The 18,141-nt window shown below is 52.1% G+C and overlaps 1 protein-coding gene and 2 long non-coding RNA genes across 16 annotated transcripts in view; 1 reads left to right on the top strand and 2 right to left on the bottom strand.

Moving 5' to 3' along the window:
• Positions 1–6,333, bottom strand: part of LOC147571502 (pleckstrin homology domain-containing family M member 1-like) — a 44,200-nt gene extending 37,867 nt beyond the window's left edge. For 3 of the 5 annotated variants that reach the window (XM_086696319.1, XM_086696323.1, XM_086696322.1), the window contains exons 1-2: positions 6,248–6,333; positions 415–503 (exon numbers count right to left, since the gene is read on the bottom strand). In XM_086696319.1, the coding sequence (XP_086552445.1) occupies positions 415–462 (48 nt within the window). In that variant the 5' untranslated portion in view covers positions 463–503; positions 6,248–6,333. Of the gene's footprint in view, positions 1–414; positions 504–3,670; positions 3,814–4,395; positions 4,564–6,247 lie in introns of all 5 variants that reach the window. The other 2 variants (XM_086696320.1, XM_086696321.1) reach the window with 2 other exon arrangements.
• LOC147571500 (uncharacterized) lies at positions 4,995–15,797 on the top strand. Of its 10 annotated transcripts, XR_015247344.1 has the most exons (7): positions 6,418–6,485; positions 9,583–9,626; positions 9,962–10,094; positions 11,048–11,189; positions 11,287–11,640; positions 13,570–13,997; positions 14,109–14,583. It is a non-coding gene; the product is annotated as an uncharacterized LOC147571500 (long non-coding RNA). The 10 variants fall into 10 exon arrangements; XR_015247343.1 differs by lacking the exon at positions 6,418–6,485 and adding an exon at positions 4,995–5,336 and having other exon boundaries at positions 11,048–11,640; XR_015247339.1 differs by having other exon boundaries at positions 6,411–6,485; positions 11,048–11,640.
• Positions 7,661–11,051, bottom strand: LOC147571501 (uncharacterized). The gene is made up of 2 exons (XR_015247352.1): positions 10,888–11,051; positions 7,661–8,041 (listed from the first exon to the last, which is right to left on the bottom strand). It is a non-coding gene; the product is annotated as an uncharacterized LOC147571501 (long non-coding RNA).
• Positions 15,798–18,141: the final 2,344 nt, after the last annotated feature.

Raw genomic sequence — 18,141 nt, 5'->3', positions numbered from 1 at the left:
GGGGAGGGGGCAGAGACAGAGCGGACCGAGGATCCAAAGCAGGCTCTGCTCTGACAGCAGAGCGCCCAATGCAGGGCTTGACCTCACAAACTGTAAGACCATGAGCCGCTTACGATCATGACGCTTAACCGTGTGAGCCACCCAGGCGCCCCATATGTATGACTTCCTTTGAGAAATCCTTGGTCTTTAGGCAGCCCGTATTAAAATCCGTCGTTTTTTATCAATTCCCATTCCATCACCAAGAAGATGTTCTAGAAAGGGCAGGATCTCCTCAGAGCCTGCTTCTGCTATAACTCTTTCTCAACCCGAGGCCTCGCTTTCCAGACAGTACTCATTCATTTCAAAGTGAGGAAAACCAACGACATGGCTGTCCCGTGCCCCCTTCCCCACCCTTGAGCCTCTCCGACTGCCTACCGGGATGGCAGCCCGGGGGTCCAGTCCATTCTCCACCACCGAGAGCATTTCCGCTCACACTGCAGCTCCCTCGGAGAATCACATGACACCTGCAGAGACAGACGGCGGCGGCCAGATGAGCAGGTTCCAGCTCCCCACCCGCAGCCAATTCTCCCCCTCCCCCAGCAGGCAGCGGGTCAGCCCATCTTCCTCAAACTGCAATGCAAAGGCCTCTGAATTCAAAAGTAAAAGCCAAGAGTGGATTTTAAGGAAGGAAACAAGGGAAGAGAAGAAATCTGAGGGCTCGGATCTCAGGAGGTGGGGAATCCTATGTGCCATGGGTGGGTCCACCCTAATCAGGGCATGGAAAGGCCTCTGTATGCCACACCACACGCTGGCACAAAAAAGCAGGGAATGAAGGGCTGATTTGGATACAGAACTAAGGGTGCGAGGGGGATGCTGCCGCTGGAGGTGCCAAGAGCCCACATGGACCAGGAAGCAGGGGCTCACAGTTCACATTCGGAGCCTCTGACTCCTGTGCCAGCCCCATGTCTGCCAGCTCGGCGGGGACAAGCACAACCGAAGGAAGTTTCCAAAGGGAGGGCCTCTTGCTACATAGCTGCTTCCCCTCCAGGCACGAGGGTCCAGCTGGAGCAGCACAGGGACACGCCTAAGGGAAACAACACGGGTTCGAATCTCGATTTGCCACTAACCACTTAGGCATGCTAGGTGGGGCACCACGGCAGACGTCTCAAATGGAGGTTATGAATGTGGAAAATGCCCAGCACAGGGCCTGACGGTACTAAGGATAAATGGTGTCTATTACCCCGGTTGGATGTGGCCAAGCCTTACAGGCAAAGGCCACTGTCTGAATGAGTCCGCTCAACTACCTGAAGTCAGTACACAGGTAAATCCCTCAGGGCACTGGCTCCCCCCCACCCCCCGGGGGTGGCTTAGGTCGGGGGTGGGGGGGCCTCAACCTGAGCCTCGGGGGGGGGGGGCTGTTGGCTCGCCTGGACCGCCCCAGCCACTTGGACGGACCAGGATTGGGTAGGCACATTCCCATCTAAACAGATCTCTAGTGACCACACTGCCGAGCATGGAGGGACACCAAAAAACAGGTCATCGCTGTCTCTGTTCTCAAAAACCGATGGCCCAAAGAAGTTATCAAATGGAGGCATGCTGAATGGATTTTGTACTGTTTACACACATTGCTTCATTCATTCCTTGGAACCACCCTAGGCGAGCTCTTTTATTATCCAGATCTAACAGATACGAAATCAAAGCTGACCCAGGTCAAGGAACTTCCCAAGATCCCAGGGCTGATCAGTGGCGGGCTCTACCACCTTCGGCCAGGATGACATCCACCCTTCTGGAAGAGGCAGGTGTGAGCTAGGGCTAAGGGGTGGCTGGGGAGGGGGCAGGGGAGTCTTGGGAGGAGGGCTCTTCGGCCGGGGGCCCAGGTGGCGGGATGCAAGGGAGCATCGGGTTGAGTCTGGCAGGAAAGGTTTACAGGCGAACAGCGAGGCATGGAGAACGGCAGGGTGGCCCTAAATGATGAAAGACGCTCTGATTCACCCCTGGCCTCTGGATCCGGCAGAGGGTGAACAGGACCCAGCGCCGACCTTCCTAAGTAAGGACATGCAAAGGGAGACAGGTGTGTGGAGGACGGGCCCCACGAAACCAGCTCTGGTCAGCGCACAACAGACTGACAGGAGGAACACTAGCCCCTGGCCACAGCCCATCACACTGTCTCTCCCTCCACCACTTTCCCAGCTCCTACCCACCGGGAATCCTCAGGACCCTTTGCTGGAGACCAGCTCCATGCTCTGGCCACCAGGGCACCGGGAGAAGGGGACGTACTACAGAGTCGGTCCTGAAACCGTGCCTGATCCTAGAGGCTGGGTTTCTTCAAGGCTACCCTACGCAGCCCTGCAGGCCAAGTTCAGGCTCTCTGGCTTTGAGACCCTGGCATCCAATCCCCTTTGGTAATTCCGGGGGCCTGCCCTTCTAGACAGAGCCTCAAGCCCTAAAACTGCCCTTCCCTCAGCCGGCCTCAAGGCTTGGGCCTCAGCAATCTGAAGAGGAGGACCATTGAGGCCTCATCAACTAATTAACTGAATATAATATTCACTGGAGGGAGGGAGGCTTATCATTAAGTGGGTGTCCTGGCCAAGTCAGGATCTGCTGAAAAAACAAAGTAAACTGACACTGAGGTCAGAGCAGGGCCAGACAAGAGACAACTGGGACCTAAAACAGTGTCAGGAACGTCACAAAAGGACAACCGTGCAGAGAAACCTAGAAGAATGGCCACTTGACAATTCACAAAACAGAACTGAGACGTGGGGGTCAGGCCAAAGTTCCGGGCACATCTTTCTTTGCAGGAAACCAAAGCTCCCTACATAGGCCTGTCGGTGCTAGAACGCCTCAGGAAGGCAGGCAATGGCTCAGAGGCAGGACCACGACCATCTACGATGTGAGATCTCTGGGCTCTGGGTCTCCTGACTGCTAGGTCAGCACTCCAGCAGGCTCCTTGGGTGGGCCAGACCCCCATCTACCATGCTATGGGACTGGTTTCACTTTCTATCCTCAGAACTGTCTTCACTGACACCAAGAAGCAAACAAAAGAGGGGTGGGTCTTCAGGAGACCCAGAATAAAGAGAGCAAGTAGAGAGTTCAAACATCCCTGATACAGTTGAGCAGAAAAGGTGAGTGCCGTGTGCCTTTAGGAAACTCCTAAGCCACCCTTCGTCTACCTCTGCCCCTCGGTATCGGTTCACTCTGGCACAGGATCTCATTCTCTATCCTCATTTAATTCTTAAAACAATCCTGTGAGAGAAGGATGATTATCCCTCATTCACAGAAGAGAAAACTGAGGCTCAGTAGAAACACGCCTCAGGTGAGGGACAGAATTTTCTCATTCCAAGCTCTGTGCCTTTCGCCAGTTCATACTGTCCCAGGTCCTTGGTTCAAAGAGTTTCAGGCAAACTTATTATTCACAGACTCTTCAGAAGCTCCACCTTATCAAAGAAGGCCTAACACTGACAAGAAACAATCTTGCCCATCAGATCTGTGGCCCCACCTAGCTGACCACAGGTCCTTTCCATGGCAGCCAGGTTTCCGAGCTGTCCCTCCTCAAACGTTCCAACACACAGGAAGGAATCGTTGTGGTTGATTCTCTTCGTGATACTGCCTGGCCTTCTATAAACATCCAATTTCACTTCCTCAGGAGACTAAGGAAGAACGAAAAGAGGAGAAGGACTCAGATGAGACTTACATTAAAAGAAGAAATGGATAACCTGGCTTCACCACTTTCGAAACACTCCGTTCATCAGTAAACAGCAACCTCCTCTTCTGAGAGACTTCCCCGCCATCCGCGACAGCCTCGTCTCTACGGCCTGACTCCGATCCTGCACCTGGCTATGCACGACAACAGGCCGGTGTTTAAGCCCTCCAGCTGCTCTACCAGGTGATGAGTCAGGGTTTTCAGTTGGAAACAAATGACAAAGTTATCTTCTGATTCAGAAAGACAGCGGATACTTCAGACATGTGAGTGCTGAGTAAACAGCACCTCCTTCTACCTGAAGAAAGTTGGATTTCTAGACAAGAGCCCTGTGGGGGGTGGGATGGGTGTGTGTGTTGGGGGTGGGGTGGGGTTGGGCAACAAAGCAACTGAATATCAGCTGGAGGGCAAGCAACTTCTAGCTCGTGATTCCCAGTCCAAAGGCTAGTGGGGGAGGCCAGAAATGTGAAGTCTAGGAACACTGGGTATCTTTCTTTCCTCCCTCCCTCCTTCCATCCAACAACACCCATCTCTCCCATATTCTTGTCCCAGGTCCCTTAAGATTCTGGCAAGGACCAAACTCTGAGTGAATGAAAGCAGGACCTTTGCCTGACTCATTCACCATTGTATTTCTAATGCTTCAAACAGTGCACGGCACAGGGTGGTGCTCAAGAAATACTTGCTGAATGAACAGATGAGTAAAATAAAAAGGCTCAGACCGTTGCAGACCGTAAGAGGTTGAGGTATACAACTTTTCAGTGGTGGGGTCACTGTGGAACTCCTTCCATTACACCAAGCTGCCAACAGGCTGAAACCCTTCAGAGATCACACCTTCACGGAAGGGGACATTGAAGGTCAAAGGCCATCCGATTCTCGAAGGCGTGAGACTACAAATGCAAGCAAAGACAATGGGTCTTCTTTGGGGTCCTTTACAATGGCTGTCAAATGGCCAATCCTTCGGAGTTTGGTCACCAGAACTTAGAGGGGAGGTGCACCCCCAAATCCCAGGAGATTATAAATGTTAACAATGGAGCCTGGGTGCCTCAAGAATGTCTAGCTACTCTGAGATAACTTGACTCTCTGTGTTCATGGGTAATCAAAATGGTCAAAACTCAATGCTCCAGCACCTGCCAAAAGAGGAAGCAATTCAACAGCCTCCACGGAGGCCTCGGCGTCCCCAGGATCCACTCATCTCTACTCTTCACAACATGTAACGTCACCTCTGGCACATTCGGTAGCGGGACTAATCTACAACCAGTTCTGGCCAGGAGGGGCACTGGGTGAGGGTCCTTTCTAAGCGGCAGGGCAATACACATGGACATGATTCTGTGACCACAGCCAACCCCACACAGTGGAACCCCTGGAGTTTCTCCAGATCATCACCCAAAAGGAAGTGATAAGCTCCCACTGCCCCAGCTGAATGAGTAGCTGTCCCTCACCTTCCAGGTATTTGGATGATACCTACCATTCCAGCAGCCAACGCGAGTGATGTAATATGGATGCCAGGAACACAATCCTTAAGGACAGCTACAGGGGACCTGACATCCAGGAAAAGCACTTGACCCACGGGAGAAGGATCTCTACTCCTCCACACTTACTTACCATCTGAGGCCCTGCATCAATTGAGGTGTTCGGCAAGTGCCTGGCTCTGAGAAAGCAGGTGGGGTCGGCAGGGGACTGCACTAGGTTCTCAGATCAAATGGGGACCACATCAAGGGAAGAATGGGCGCAGAGTTGGGATGAAGAGTTGAAACGGGGATAGGAAGACGTCAGTCTAACAAGATTGGGTAGGGGTGGTGGGAACTAGGGCAGCAAGAGTTGGGGGGTGGTTTAGCAAAGACTCAGGAATGAAGTGTCCTCAGGCTGGCTGGGGATGGAAAGAAAGTACGGGGTGGGCTTGGAAGTTAGGGGTTGAGTGGGTGAGGACAAGAAGATACATACAAGACTTGAGATAGGGCTGAGATCAGAGTTATCAAGAAGAGGGGGGTAAGCGCAATAGGGCATCTACTGTGGTGGTAGGTATTAAATGAGTGGGGGGAGGTGGGTGTTTTGGCTGAGCAGACCTTGGGGGGCTGAGCAGGGGGGCTGGGATAAGAAAGCTGAGCCTGAAAAGGGGTAAGCCAGAAAGACGGGGAGGGGGGAGGGGGGGTTCGAGGAGGTCTGCGTGGAGCACTGGGATCGCCAAAGGGGTTGAGGGGTGAGAATGAGATGCGTCAGAGGGAGGCGGAGGGAAGTGGCTGTCCTAGGGGTTGGAAGTGGGCTGCCGTGGGGTCGAGTGTGGCTGCACTTACGCAAGACCAGTGGTGAAGGGGTGAGGGTAAGGGCTGGGCTCGGGTCACGGGTGAAGAAGAGGAAGGGGAGGGGTCAGCACTGGCTGTTTGGGCTGAAGGCTCGGGTCCGAGTGGGGTAGGGTGCGGGGCTCAGGCGGGGAAGGGAAAAGGCTCTGAAGCAGGACAGTTTCAAAGCAACCAAGGGTTTGCGATCACGGACAGGGCTGGTGACCCATCGCCCGTTCTCGTCTCGGCCCCGCCGTCCCTTCTCACCCTCCTCGCCCTCTGACCCCTAACTCACCAGAGGGAGCGGGGACGGGGCGCGGGGCACTCCTGGCCACGGCAGCCCCTAAGCCTCCGACCAGGCGCTGCGGCCTCCCGGCCAACGACAACAGGAAACGGCGCTCGCGGCGCCGGACGCCATCACGTTGGTTCGGCGTCCGGCCCCGCCCCCGGACCGCGGAGCCAATCGCAGGGCCGGCGGAGCCTCGGGGCGGGGCCACCGCTCGGGAAAGCCCAAGTCACCAGCCCCGGAGCAGGTGAGTGATCTGGGAGGCTGGGGACTCTGCGACCCGAGATGCGCACGAAGAGGCGAGGCCACCGGGGTAGCCCACCAGTGTCGGGCGGAACGTGTCCTACTGCCCGCCCCCAGAAGTGTCTGCGTCTCACTAGATCCCGGCCGCCTTCTGGGTTCATGACCTTGCCTGGGCACAGCACTATCTACCATTGAGGCTGTCTGTTGGCCTCCTGCCCGGAAGGTTCCCACTTGTAAAATCGGACCAATAACGTCTACCCTAGTTTTGCCTCCCTGAGGGCATCAGTGCAGTAGGTGCTTCCCGCCTGGTGGTTCTCAGGAAAAGCATACAGGTTTTGATCACCGCTGTCACCAAGGGAGCACCTTTAGGTACCCGTCAGCCCCCAGGCATGAAGCTTAAGGTTCTGGTTATTCTCATCTAGCCAGCAAGTTGTTTGTTTCCTTTACTTGGTAGAGTTGATATTTCTCTTTCACATGGACTCGGAACAGAAGGTCAAGAGTGTGTGTTGGTGGGGGTGGGGAGAGATGTCTTGTGCTTTGGACACTTCATACCTGCAGGCTTAGGTCAAATGGGATCTTAGGGCCTGAGTGTGGGGTGAGTAGTGGGGTGGAGAGGTACTGCTATCTGCAGGTTCAGGGGGACTTTGGGGGTGTCTACAGGGCTGGTCTGGGAACGGGACAGTTCTTGGAAGAAAGCTCCACTGATCTGGGCCAGGCTCTCCATCAGCCTTTCTGGGAAGGGGAGAAGAAGGGGTCCCAGTGCCTGTTTCCATTTATAAAACCAGCTGTTGAAGATGTGGCACCTGAGTGTGTGCGGGTTGCCCCTTCAATAATTCTCTCTCTAGGAGCGAGAACCACCTCTCCTCGATTTTAGACTAGATGAATCTGAGTACATTTAGTATGGTTAACAGTTGAACAGAAAGTTAGAAATAAGGACACGGAGGGATGCCGGGGTGGCTCGGTCGGTTAAGTGTCTGACTTCGGCTCAGGTCACAATCTCACAGTTGTGAGTTCCAGCCCTGCATTGGGCTCTGCGCTGACCGTGCAGAGCCTGCTTGGGATTCTCTCTCTCTCTCTCTCTCTCTCTCTCTCTCTCTCTGCCCCTCCCTCGCATGTGCTCTCCCTCTCAAAAGTAAATAAACATTAAAAATAAATAAATAAGGACACAGAAGCAAAGCATTATCTTAGCATTAAACAACTTGGAAAGTAAGGAATTTACTAGGAAATCCAGCTTCCTGGGCAAAAGGATAGTGTTTCTGGTTATAATTATAGCACATCAAGAGCATCAGTGTCTTGATACAAGCATGCCCTCCCCCAGATGGAGCCAGCAACATTCCTCAGTTCTTCCAATGAATTTGTACGCAGCCGCTGTCTGCAAAAGCTGTGGGAACCCCGCATGGTAATCTCTTGTCTATCTTTTCAGGAGCCCCCGTCTCCTGGTCTTCTCTTACTTCTCAGGCCTCTCGGCCCCTCTGCAAAGTCGACGGGCTTGTCTTCCTCTCTCCATCTTACTCTGGCGCACGTTTCCACCATTCATGGGCCACGAGTCCACCAGGTAGTCTGAGGCCGGAAAAAAAAAAAAATCTCCCATTACCCTGTTATTTGAGCAATAATAAAGGTACATGCAAAGTGCCATGGTGCCAGAGAAGAGGCCTGGAAGGTTATCCTGGCGGAAGCACCTTTTATCTGAGCCTTCCGGGTGGACACAGGAAAGGGCGATGCCGATGCCGGCGAAGAGACTGGTAGAGAAACGGCTGGTGGGTAGGAATGCAGACTGAGCTCAGGGGAGGGTGCACGGAGAGGTGGAGAGGAAGCTAGGAAGTAAGGCCAGAGTAAGAGGAGGGGGATCAGAATGGAAGGGGGAGATAAAGACAGATTGGGCAATGGGGAAAGGGAGGAGGCACAGACAGAGCTGGAGGCCAGCGCAGGAAGGGCTCAGACGCTCACAAAGGCACTGGTCTGTCAGAGTCAAGCACTAGGCATAGTCATTCAAAGCCAGGCAGGAGAACTGCAGGCATCTGAACTTCTTGGGGGTCTAAGGTGTCGATTCCTGAACCCCGCCCCTGCCCTGGAGAGTCACTCTGGGATGAGGCCCAAGCATTTAGCCTTGGCCCAGACCTTTTCTGTCTCTTGCCCTCCCACCCGTGGATCTGAAGGGTGAGAAAATGTGAGGATCTCTCTTTAACCTAGGAGCTGAAGGGCAAGGGATTTAACAGGTGTGGAAAACAGAGGCTCCTAGTTGCCAGATAGGAATTTTGATTTATCCTTAGCAACCACCCTGAAGGTAAGCACCATTGTTATGCCCATGGCATAGATGATAAAACAGGCTTAAGAGAGGTTAAGGAACTTGGGGGCCCAAGGCCATACAACTCATAATTACTACGGGTGGGATCCTCACCCAGCTCTGATTCTAGCTGGAGAACTAGCATAATTCAGTGGCCGAGCAAGTGGGCTTTGGAGCCAGGAATGCTTAGGTTTGAATACCGGCTCTACCCCATACCGTTTTCTAGGCCTTCCCTAAGACAGCGCGGGGCCCAGCACAACCCAGCAAGTGTGGGCCTGAGACCACTGCCACAGTCAGTGGTTTTCATAGGCCCCTCGAGATGGCACCAGAGATAGAAACTTCTAAGTTTGATTGGTGGTTAGAAAAGAGAAGTAAATCACAACACTCTGAGGCCCCTTCGCCTCAGGCAGAGGGGCCAGAGTGTGTGACTTCCGGGAAGTTCCCCAAACTATCTGAGCCTCAGTTCCTCATCTGTAAATTGGGGAAAATATCAGTTGCCGTGAGGATTAAAGAAGATAATATCCTCAGGACGGTTTCTGGTCTGAAGTAAGCACTTGAGGATAACTAGCTATATTATTATTATTATTATTATTATTATTATTATTATTATTATTACAGTTTTGGCTAATTTGTACCTACCCAGTCCAGTCAGATCTCCGTTTTCTAACTGGTCTTTGAGCACTGGAGTGAGAGCCTCTCTTGTTGGAACCCCAGATGTATCCTTACTTGGTCTCTGACCGAAATCATCTAAGTAGGACTAATGCCACCATTTCTTTTGAAACCGGAATAGGTAATGTTCTCATGGCTTCTGTTGCAGGAAGCTGGTTCCTCCCACTCTACTTGAAGAAATGGATTTAAAGGGTTCGTAAAAATGATTTGTCAATTCTATCTCAATGAAGTTGGACACAAATACAGCTTTGAGGTGCAGTTGACAAAAGAATGGACTCTGTAAGCCTCCCAAATGTTATCACACGTAGTTTACAGTTCAAATAGTACGAAATGAAATGGTGAGGAAACAGAATGACCCGCAGCAGCCTCTTGCCTCGACCATCCCCACCCTCCTGGGCCAGCTCACCAGTCCTCGGTCCTCCTTACCTCTCGCTGGGTCTTCGGGTGCTTATCTCCACCTGTCTTGTGTTTCTAGCTCTTAATTCTTCCATTTAAAAGATTTAAAAAAAAAATTTTTTTTTTGAAAGAGAGAGAAGGAGAGAGAGAATCCCAAGCAGGCTCTGCACCGTCAACACAAAGCCCGATGCGGGGCTCGAACCCAAGAACCGTGAAATCGTGACCTGAGCTGACGTCAGACGCTCAACCGACTGAGCCACCCAGGTGCTCTGATTCATGCATTTTAGACACTGTCTGTGGACGTCCTGGCAACACAGGCAAGGAGTTAGGTCTTTAACACCCCCCACCCATTCCATTCTTGGGGTTTACTTTTGTCACTCTTGCCCCACGAGTGACAGTGGTTGCAGAATTGTGACTAGGCAAGTATTGTTCACCGCAGAGCTTACTCATGTAGTCCGATGGCACTCGTTTCTGTCCCCCGACCCCCCGGGGTTTAATTTCTTCTCCTTCTCTTTCTGTGCTGCCCGCCACGATCACTCCTCCACTCCGCTCCAGTGCTCTGGCATGACAGTTAGTGCCATTCCCCTCGGCTACCTCCTTGACCTGTCCTACGCTGCTGTCCTGGAACCTTCCTTCGCTGCTTCCTGGGCTGGGCTTTTCCTGGCTCCCTTCTCTTCTTGCTTTCTTCACTCTCTCTCTTAATCTGCAGTTAAGAATCCCTTTCTAATATTAAAAAATAGAATGGTCTTTGGACCTGCTCGTGATCGTAGGTATCCTTTCGATATCTATTAATTGGGACAAAAAATACAGAAAGACCAAAAGTTACTATGAAGGCACTCCTGCTCTTAAGTGAATTTGTGTTTTACTCGCAATAGCATCTATGAACGTGTGAAAGCCTGTTCAAAGTTTAGGCTTAGGGTTAGTTCAATCTAGCCTCAATGTCTGGTCTTCCATTTGTCACCTCACCCCCTCAACTTGCCGTGAGACAACCCCTCTCTTGACTTTCTATTCAGTTCCTGTGCCCTAGCAGAGACTTAAGTACTGGTTTAAGGCCCACCTTGCAGGTGCACGTGGCCATGGCTGGCCAATCAGGGTCTCCTCCTACCAGATACAGGGTCCAAGCAGACCAATCAGAGGCTTTTTGAAGACTGGCTTTCCTTTATGAGGCTTGCTCAACCTCAGTGGAGAGTTGGAGTTACTAACGACTATCTTTGCAGTCTTGGGGCATGCATCCTGAAGCCTGAAGCCATCATGGAGGAAAGCACAACTGAGGGACAGCTGCGGAGAGAATGACGTTTGAGCGCTAGATGCGGCCAGCTTTAAGATCTTAGGCTTCCCGGTTATGTGAGCCGATACACTGTATGACATTTTTGGTTTAAGCATATTTTAGTTGGATTTCTTTCACTTGGAGCATAAAGAGCGGCGACTGATACATTGTCTTTGCGAACTTGGGCAGGTTATACAAGCGGTGTGTACAGACTTGGACCGTGACAACGCAGCTCCCATTAGGTCCCCTGTGGCTGCCCTGTTATCAGCCTGAGCCTGAGACAGCTTGACGTGGAATAGTCCGTTTTAGGGTCTGGAGGAAACGACTTACCATGAGTCACTGCCCTAAAATATACTTTCTACCCACATGCCCGGTGCCTGGAATTCTGTGGTGATGGTGGCATTCCTTAGCGTCAACCATGGCTCTCTTCAAGCGGTTCTCCTTTGGAGTGTGGAGTCTGCGATATTAAACTTGTAGAAGTCCTTTCTTCTGGAGGTCCCTCTGGGAGGCAGTGGATCCAGGATGCGGTGTAGACAGACCTAGGTACACATCTCAGTTCCCAATGGCACGGTCCCTTTGCAGCTTTGGGGGCAAACACATAGCACTGTGTGCTGACCTTTAGGAGGTCAGTCTGTATTACATAAGGAATCCTATGCAGAGAGTGAAGAAATGGTCTCAGATTCACCCAGTAATATCCCCGAGTCAGCCCTGAGGGCAGGGTCTGGCACTAGGCGTTGGGAAGAGGAAGGAGATGTGATTCTTGTCTTGTCAGGGCTCCTGACCTAACAGAGAACTGCGGTTGAGTCTTCACATGGACGGACGCTATCTTTCACTCCGCGCCATTCGTAGGTGACGCCTAGAAGAGCAGGGCCACCGTGTCGTAGCCTCTAACCCACGACTCTGTCACATTCTGGGAGAGAGAATTATGGGCCCTCCCCGCAACCCCGCTCCTGCTGTGTCTCCTCGTGGCCACAGTGTACTTTCCCATCCCTGGCTTGGGGCTTGGGGCTGGTTCCGTGCTTAGGCTCGAAGAGGCTCCGTGCTTAGGCTCGAAGAGAGCAAGAGTGCTTGCTCTCTTCCGCTTCTCTTGGGTAGCCGCTGCCTCTTCAGCCTGGGTCCCGGCAGCAACGCAGGGAGACAGGACCAGCAGCGAGAAGCCGCGCCGATCCAGCCAGCAGGGCATTAAAGTACAGCGGTAACGGCCAACCTGTGAGAATCGGTTTCCCAGCCTCCTGAGTTTTGAGGATGGTTTATTAGTTAGCACTGTTGTGGCAAAAGATAACAGATACATGGACTCCCTCCGTTATCAGGTTACGTACAGGTTCAGCTGCTGCAGTAGAGACCCGACACAACAGTGGGTTAAGTGAATTTTTTTTAATTCTTTTTTTTTTAATCCTTTTTTTCGGGGGGGGGGGGAGTGCAGGCGGGGGAGGGGCAGAGAGAGTGGGGCAGAGGATCCAAAGCGGGCTCTGCGCTGACAGGCTGACAGCACAGAACCCGACGTGGGACTCAAACTCACGAACCGCGAGATCATGACCTGAGCTGAAGTTGGATGCTTAACCGACTGAGCCACCCAGGCGCCCTTTAATTCTTTTTGGTTTTAAGTGTTTATTTCTTTTTGAGATAGAGACAGAGATTGAGTGGGGGAAGGGCAGAGAGAGAGGGAGACACAGAGTCCGAAGCGGGCTCCAGGCTCTGAGCTGTCAGCACAGAGCCCGATGTGGGGCTTGAACCCACAAACGGTGAGATCCTGACCTGAGCTGAAGTCGGACACCTAACCGACTGAGCCATCCAGGCGCCCCAACAGTGGGTTAAATTAAAAAACAGCTTGGGGCGCCTGGGTGGCGCAGTCGGTTAAGCGTCCGACTTCAGCCAGGTCACGATCTCGCGGTCCGTGAGTTCGAGCCCCGCGTCGGGCTCTGGGCTGATGGCTCAGAGCCTGGAGCCTGGAGCCTGTTTCCGATTCTGTGTCTCCCTCTCTCTCTGCCCCTCCCCCGTTCATGCTCTGTCTCTCTCTGTCCCAAAAATAAATAAACGTTGAAAAAAAAAAAAAACAAAAAAAAAAACAGCTTCTTGGGGGCACCCGGGTGGCTCAGTCGGTCAGGTGTCTGACTTCGGCTCAGGTCATGATCTTGCCGTTCATGGGTTCGAGCCCTGGGTCGGGCTGTGTGCGGACGGCTCGGAGCCTGGAGCCTGCTTCACATTCTGTGTCTCCCTCTCTCTCTGCCCCTCCCCCGCTCATGCTCTGTCTCTGTCTCTCAAAAATGAGTCAACATTGAAAAGAAATTTTTTTAAGAAGCAGCTTCTTGATCTCTCATATGATAATCCGGTTAAGTACTGGATCTGGGGCTGGTTCGGTGGCTCTTATGTCAGGGAGCCAGGCTCCTTCTGTTTTCCTGCTCTACCACCCTGGGGTGTAGCCCTCATCCAGATGAGGCCTTTGTACTGTTGAAATCTTCATTTCCTCCACAGGGTGGCGCCAGACCGCTCTCTGCCACTGCCCTGGAACACAGGCAGCCTAAGCACCATTCCTGCCTCTGCTTCGGGCCTCGGGACTTTTCTTCTTCTTGAATGAGTGTGCTCCCGCCCCCCAGCTGGTGCTCCACGCCATCCCCCAGGTCTCAACAACATACCCCCACCAGGACCACAGGAGCCAGAGCTGGTCGTGCCTGGTGCTCCTCAGGACTGAGAGGCCCTGACCTCCGTGGGGGCAGGAGCCCGCCAGCATGACCAGTCGGGACTCCCAGGTTAAGAATCCAGTGGAGCCTCCTGGTCATCCTCAATCTGCTCTGCCCTTCGTCTCCCGCTCGCAGATCCCTGCTGACCTCCAGCCCTGAAGAAGCCGGAGAACCTCTGCTTCCCCCACCTCCCCGTCCGCCTTGTCCTACTTCAGTAGTTTGGTGAGCATAAAAAGGCCTGTCGAAGTGGTCCCTCTGTTTGGGGGATGGGCTCAGGAGGGGTGGGCATGTGGGTTCGGAGGGTGACAGATTCTTTCTCCAAATGCTCGCCAGGCTCCTCCGAGCCCTCTTCTTGATTCAACCTTGCTTGGCCTGTGAAGACTTGAACAACCACGGGCATGGTTGCTGGCAGCTCGTGGCCGCATCCCTAGTAGGACTCTAGCCTCCCTTAAAGTGCCTGCCTGCAAAACTCCCGGCTGTCTAAAGGATTGGCTGCTTAGTCCAGCCGACGCCTGAAGATCGGGCCCCTGTCTCCCAGCTTCTGTGAGAGGGCAGGAGCTTAACTCTGAGAAGTGTCAGCAAAGCCAGATGGGTCTCCTATGGGCCAGCGTCCCTTCCTGCTTTTTGTCATCTTTCACTTCTGATTATAGAGCCCCCACTCATTCCCTTCCCTAGTCCCTCATTCTCCCTGTGAAATACCCCATCACCTCTGTAATACTCCCAGTTGGGTGCCTGCTCACGATGAACCCTTTCCCCTACGGCACTGCAATACTATGTTACTGACTGAACTCTGTCTGGATTACTTTAAGTAGTGTCTGCTTTTGTTTATCTTCATCAGGGGAGGTGTGCGGGATCAGCCTTTTAATTTTTTTTTTTTAATATTTTGTTTTGAGAGAGAGGCAGGGTGCAAGCAGGGGGGTGGGGGAGGGCCAGAGAGCGAGGAAGACACAGACTCCAAAGCGGGCTCCAGGCTCCGAGCTGTCAGCACAGAGCCCGACGTGGGGCTCAAACCCAAGAACCGTGAGATCATGACCTGAGCCGAAGTCGGTCGCTCAACTGACTGAACCAGCCAGGTGCCCCAACAGCCTTTGAAATTAAATTATTTTCAGGATCAGCTTTTTAAGTAAGCATCCCAGGGATGTTTGCGTATAGAGGTCCAAAGGCTATATTTTGAGAAATCATGTTTCCCTGTGGAGATCTTTTCTCTGGCAGCCCTTTTGAATGGGGGCTATGTTTTCTCAGATACCGCATTGCCAATAGTCCATCCAGCTTTAATTCCAGTGAGAACGTTCCAGAGATGAAACTAAGAATCAACTCCAGGCGCTTCTCCAGTCACCTCTGGGAATGAGTGTATGTCGTCAGCATCCAGCACCTCACCTGCTGCCCAGCTAGAATGACACCTTTCAGGGTTTCTGACTTAGAAACACGACCACCAGGTTACTCCATGTGGACACCACCCCCCTTTTACAAAGCCTTTGAACACCCACCCATCAGGAGGGGTTTGCTGGATAATGTTGGTTGGCTCTTGACACCCATTTCTAGCCCCTTCTTTGCAGGTCCTGGAAACCCACGAACCATAGTTCACAGATTCCCTCGGCAACAGAATTCTGCCAATAAAGCGTACCTGTGTGAGATTTAGAAGGCGGGAAGGAGGCGGAAGCCATGCTTTTCTCCTCTGCAGCAGCAGACATGCAGGCTGAATGTTGGAGTCCATACTCCCCACCAGTCAGGCTTGGGGCCATGGGGCTGTAGTGACCCCAGCAGTGGCTTCCCGAAGTTTCCTGACTGAGTGGCAGCAGCAACTTTGAATCTATGGAAAGCAACTGTGGTAAAGTAACCTGAGAGCTAGTGGTGCGATTCCCCCCTGGCCCTGACCTTCACCACCGCGAGCCCCACCAGTGGTGAGCACCAATTGCTTGTATAACCTTTGCGTGTGTGTGTGTTTGAAATATCTAGAATGGTTTGTTTTCCTGGCTATGGTAGTTTTAAAATATGTTCACAAAACTGAGGGTTGACGGGGGGTGGGAGGGAGGGGAGGGTGGGTGATGGGTATCGAGGAGGGCACCTTTTGGGATGAGCACTGGGTGTTGTATGGAAACCAATTTGACAATAAATTTCATATATTGAAAAAATATAAAGATCTACTGAATGAGTGCTGGAAAAAAATAAAAAATAAAATATGTTCACAAATTCTTTGACTCTTCTCTTTATTTTAATTTTTTTTTAACGTTTATTTATTTTTGAGACAGAGACAGAGCATGAACGGGGGAGGGGCAGAGAGAGAGGGAGACACAGAATCCGAAGCAGGCTCCAGGCTCTGAGCCATCAGCCCAGAGCCTGACGCGGGGCTCGAACTCATGGACCGCGAGATCGTGACCTGAGTTGAAGCCAGACGCTTAACCAACTGAGCCACCCAGGCACCCCGACTCTTCTCTCTTTAAAAGGTGGGGTCTAAATTCCCACCCCTTGAATGGGAACTGGATTTAGTGACTAAGTCACTGCTAAATGCTGCTCTGTGCCGTCTGAGGTGAGGTCATAGGAAGGCTACCTTCTGTCATTTCTGTCTCTCTTTCTCAGCTCACTCACTCTGGAGGTACCCAGCCATCATGCTGTGAGGACATTCAGTCAAACAGCATGTGGGCAGGCTCATATGGCAAGGATCTGAGGCCTCCCTCCAACCCCCTTGACAGCCATGTTAAGTGAGTGAACCACCTTGGAAGTGGACCCTTCCGACTCAGTCAAGCCTTCAGGTGACTGCAGCCCTGTGGTATCTTGAGAATCTCACCAAAGACCCAGGGGCAGAAGTGCCCAAGATATTCCCAAAAATTTGACTCAAAACTTTTGAGGAATGGGGAGCCTGGGTGGCTCAGTTGGTTGAGCGTCTGTCTGACTTTGGCTCAGGTCATGGTCTCACCATTCATGGCTTCGGGCCCCGCATTGGGCTCTGTGCTGACAGCTCAGAGCCTGGAGCCTGCTTCAGATCCTATGTCTCCCTCTCTGCCCCTCCCCTGCTTGTACTCTCTCTCTTGTTCTCTCTTCAAAATAAACATTAAAAAAGATGTTTTTTGAGGAATAAATGCTTATTGTTGTTTTAAAAAAATTTTTTTAAATGTTTATTTTGGAGAGAGCAAGAGACAGAGACATAGAGTGCGAGTGGAGGAGTGGCAGAGAGGGTCATAATCTCGTGGTTCATGGGTTCGAGCCCCGCATCGGGCTCTGTGCTGACAGCTCAGAGCCTGGAGCCTGCTTCACATTCTGTGTCTCCCTCTCTCTCTGCCCGCACGCTCTCTCTCTCTTTCTCTCAAAAATAAACATTAAAAAAATTAAAAGAGGGGCGCCTGGGTGGCGCAGTCGGTTGGGCGTCCGACTTCAGCCAGGTCACGATCTCGTGGTCCGTGAGTTCGAGCCCTGCGTCGGGCTCTGGGCTGATGGCTCAGAGCCTGGAGTCTGTTTCCGATTCTGTGTCTCCCTCTCTCTGCCCCTCCCCCGTTCATGCTCTGTCTCTCTCTGTCCCAAAAATAAACGTTGAAAAAAAAAATTAAAAGAAATATGGCAGGGTGGCATTTGAGACTAATAAGTATTGTGCAAATTTGAGGTAGTGTTATAGAAACAACATTTTCTAAGCTTCACTCTATGAACCACATTTGCGCTAATGGAAATATTCCAAAATAGGAGAATGGAGTTGCCTGGAATCCCGGCCCACACTTTGGGAAGCCCAACTATGCACAGATGGGTCTTCTTGGTTTCTCGTCAGCTCTGTCTCTGTGTCCACCTCTCTTATTCAAAAAGTCACCACCAGCCCCCGCTCCACCCAGCTCATTAAGGAGTTTGGGCTGGCATGAGGAATTTCTGCCCTTGTGACCTAAGAGTGACTACAGGGCCTGGTACTGCGCCTGGCTCAAAGCAGGTGCTCAACAAACAGTAGCTGCCACCATCCTCATCGTTCTAATTATTGATTCTTTGATGGTAACCATGGCTTAGACGTCTCTGTACCCCTGCACCCTGCAGCAGGGCAGTATAACCGTCAGCAGGCTTTGGAGTTAACAGGCCTGGATTAAACCCCTACCTGGCAGTTTTGGATTTGCGGCTTTGGGCACCTGAACAGGTTACCTACATCCTTTAAGCCCTGTCCCCTTATCTGCCAGATGGGGATAATAAAGTATGTTTTCACGGACTGTTGGGCGAAATTAAGACTGCAACACGCCCAACCCAGGCCTTGACACCAAGTAAGCAAATAGTGAACTAGCTGCTGCCGCTGCTTCCGATTACTGTTACTCTCTAGTCTTGTGCTTTCAACACAGTTATTTGTTGGCTCACTGAAGTCACCACACCGAGACAGACACTTGGGGGCCATTCTCACTAAAAC

Source organism: Puma concolor, unplaced genomic scaffold, assembly GCF_028749965.1.
Source record: "Puma concolor isolate L17-30 unplaced genomic scaffold, mPumCon1.1.hap2 unalloc_scaffold_24, whole genome shotgun sequence".
In the NCBI taxonomy this organism is placed as follows: domain Eukaryota; kingdom Metazoa; phylum Chordata; class Mammalia; order Carnivora; family Felidae; genus Puma; species Puma concolor.
Note: the sequence above shows the minus strand (reverse complement) of the source record. Positions and strands in the feature narration are given on the sequence as shown.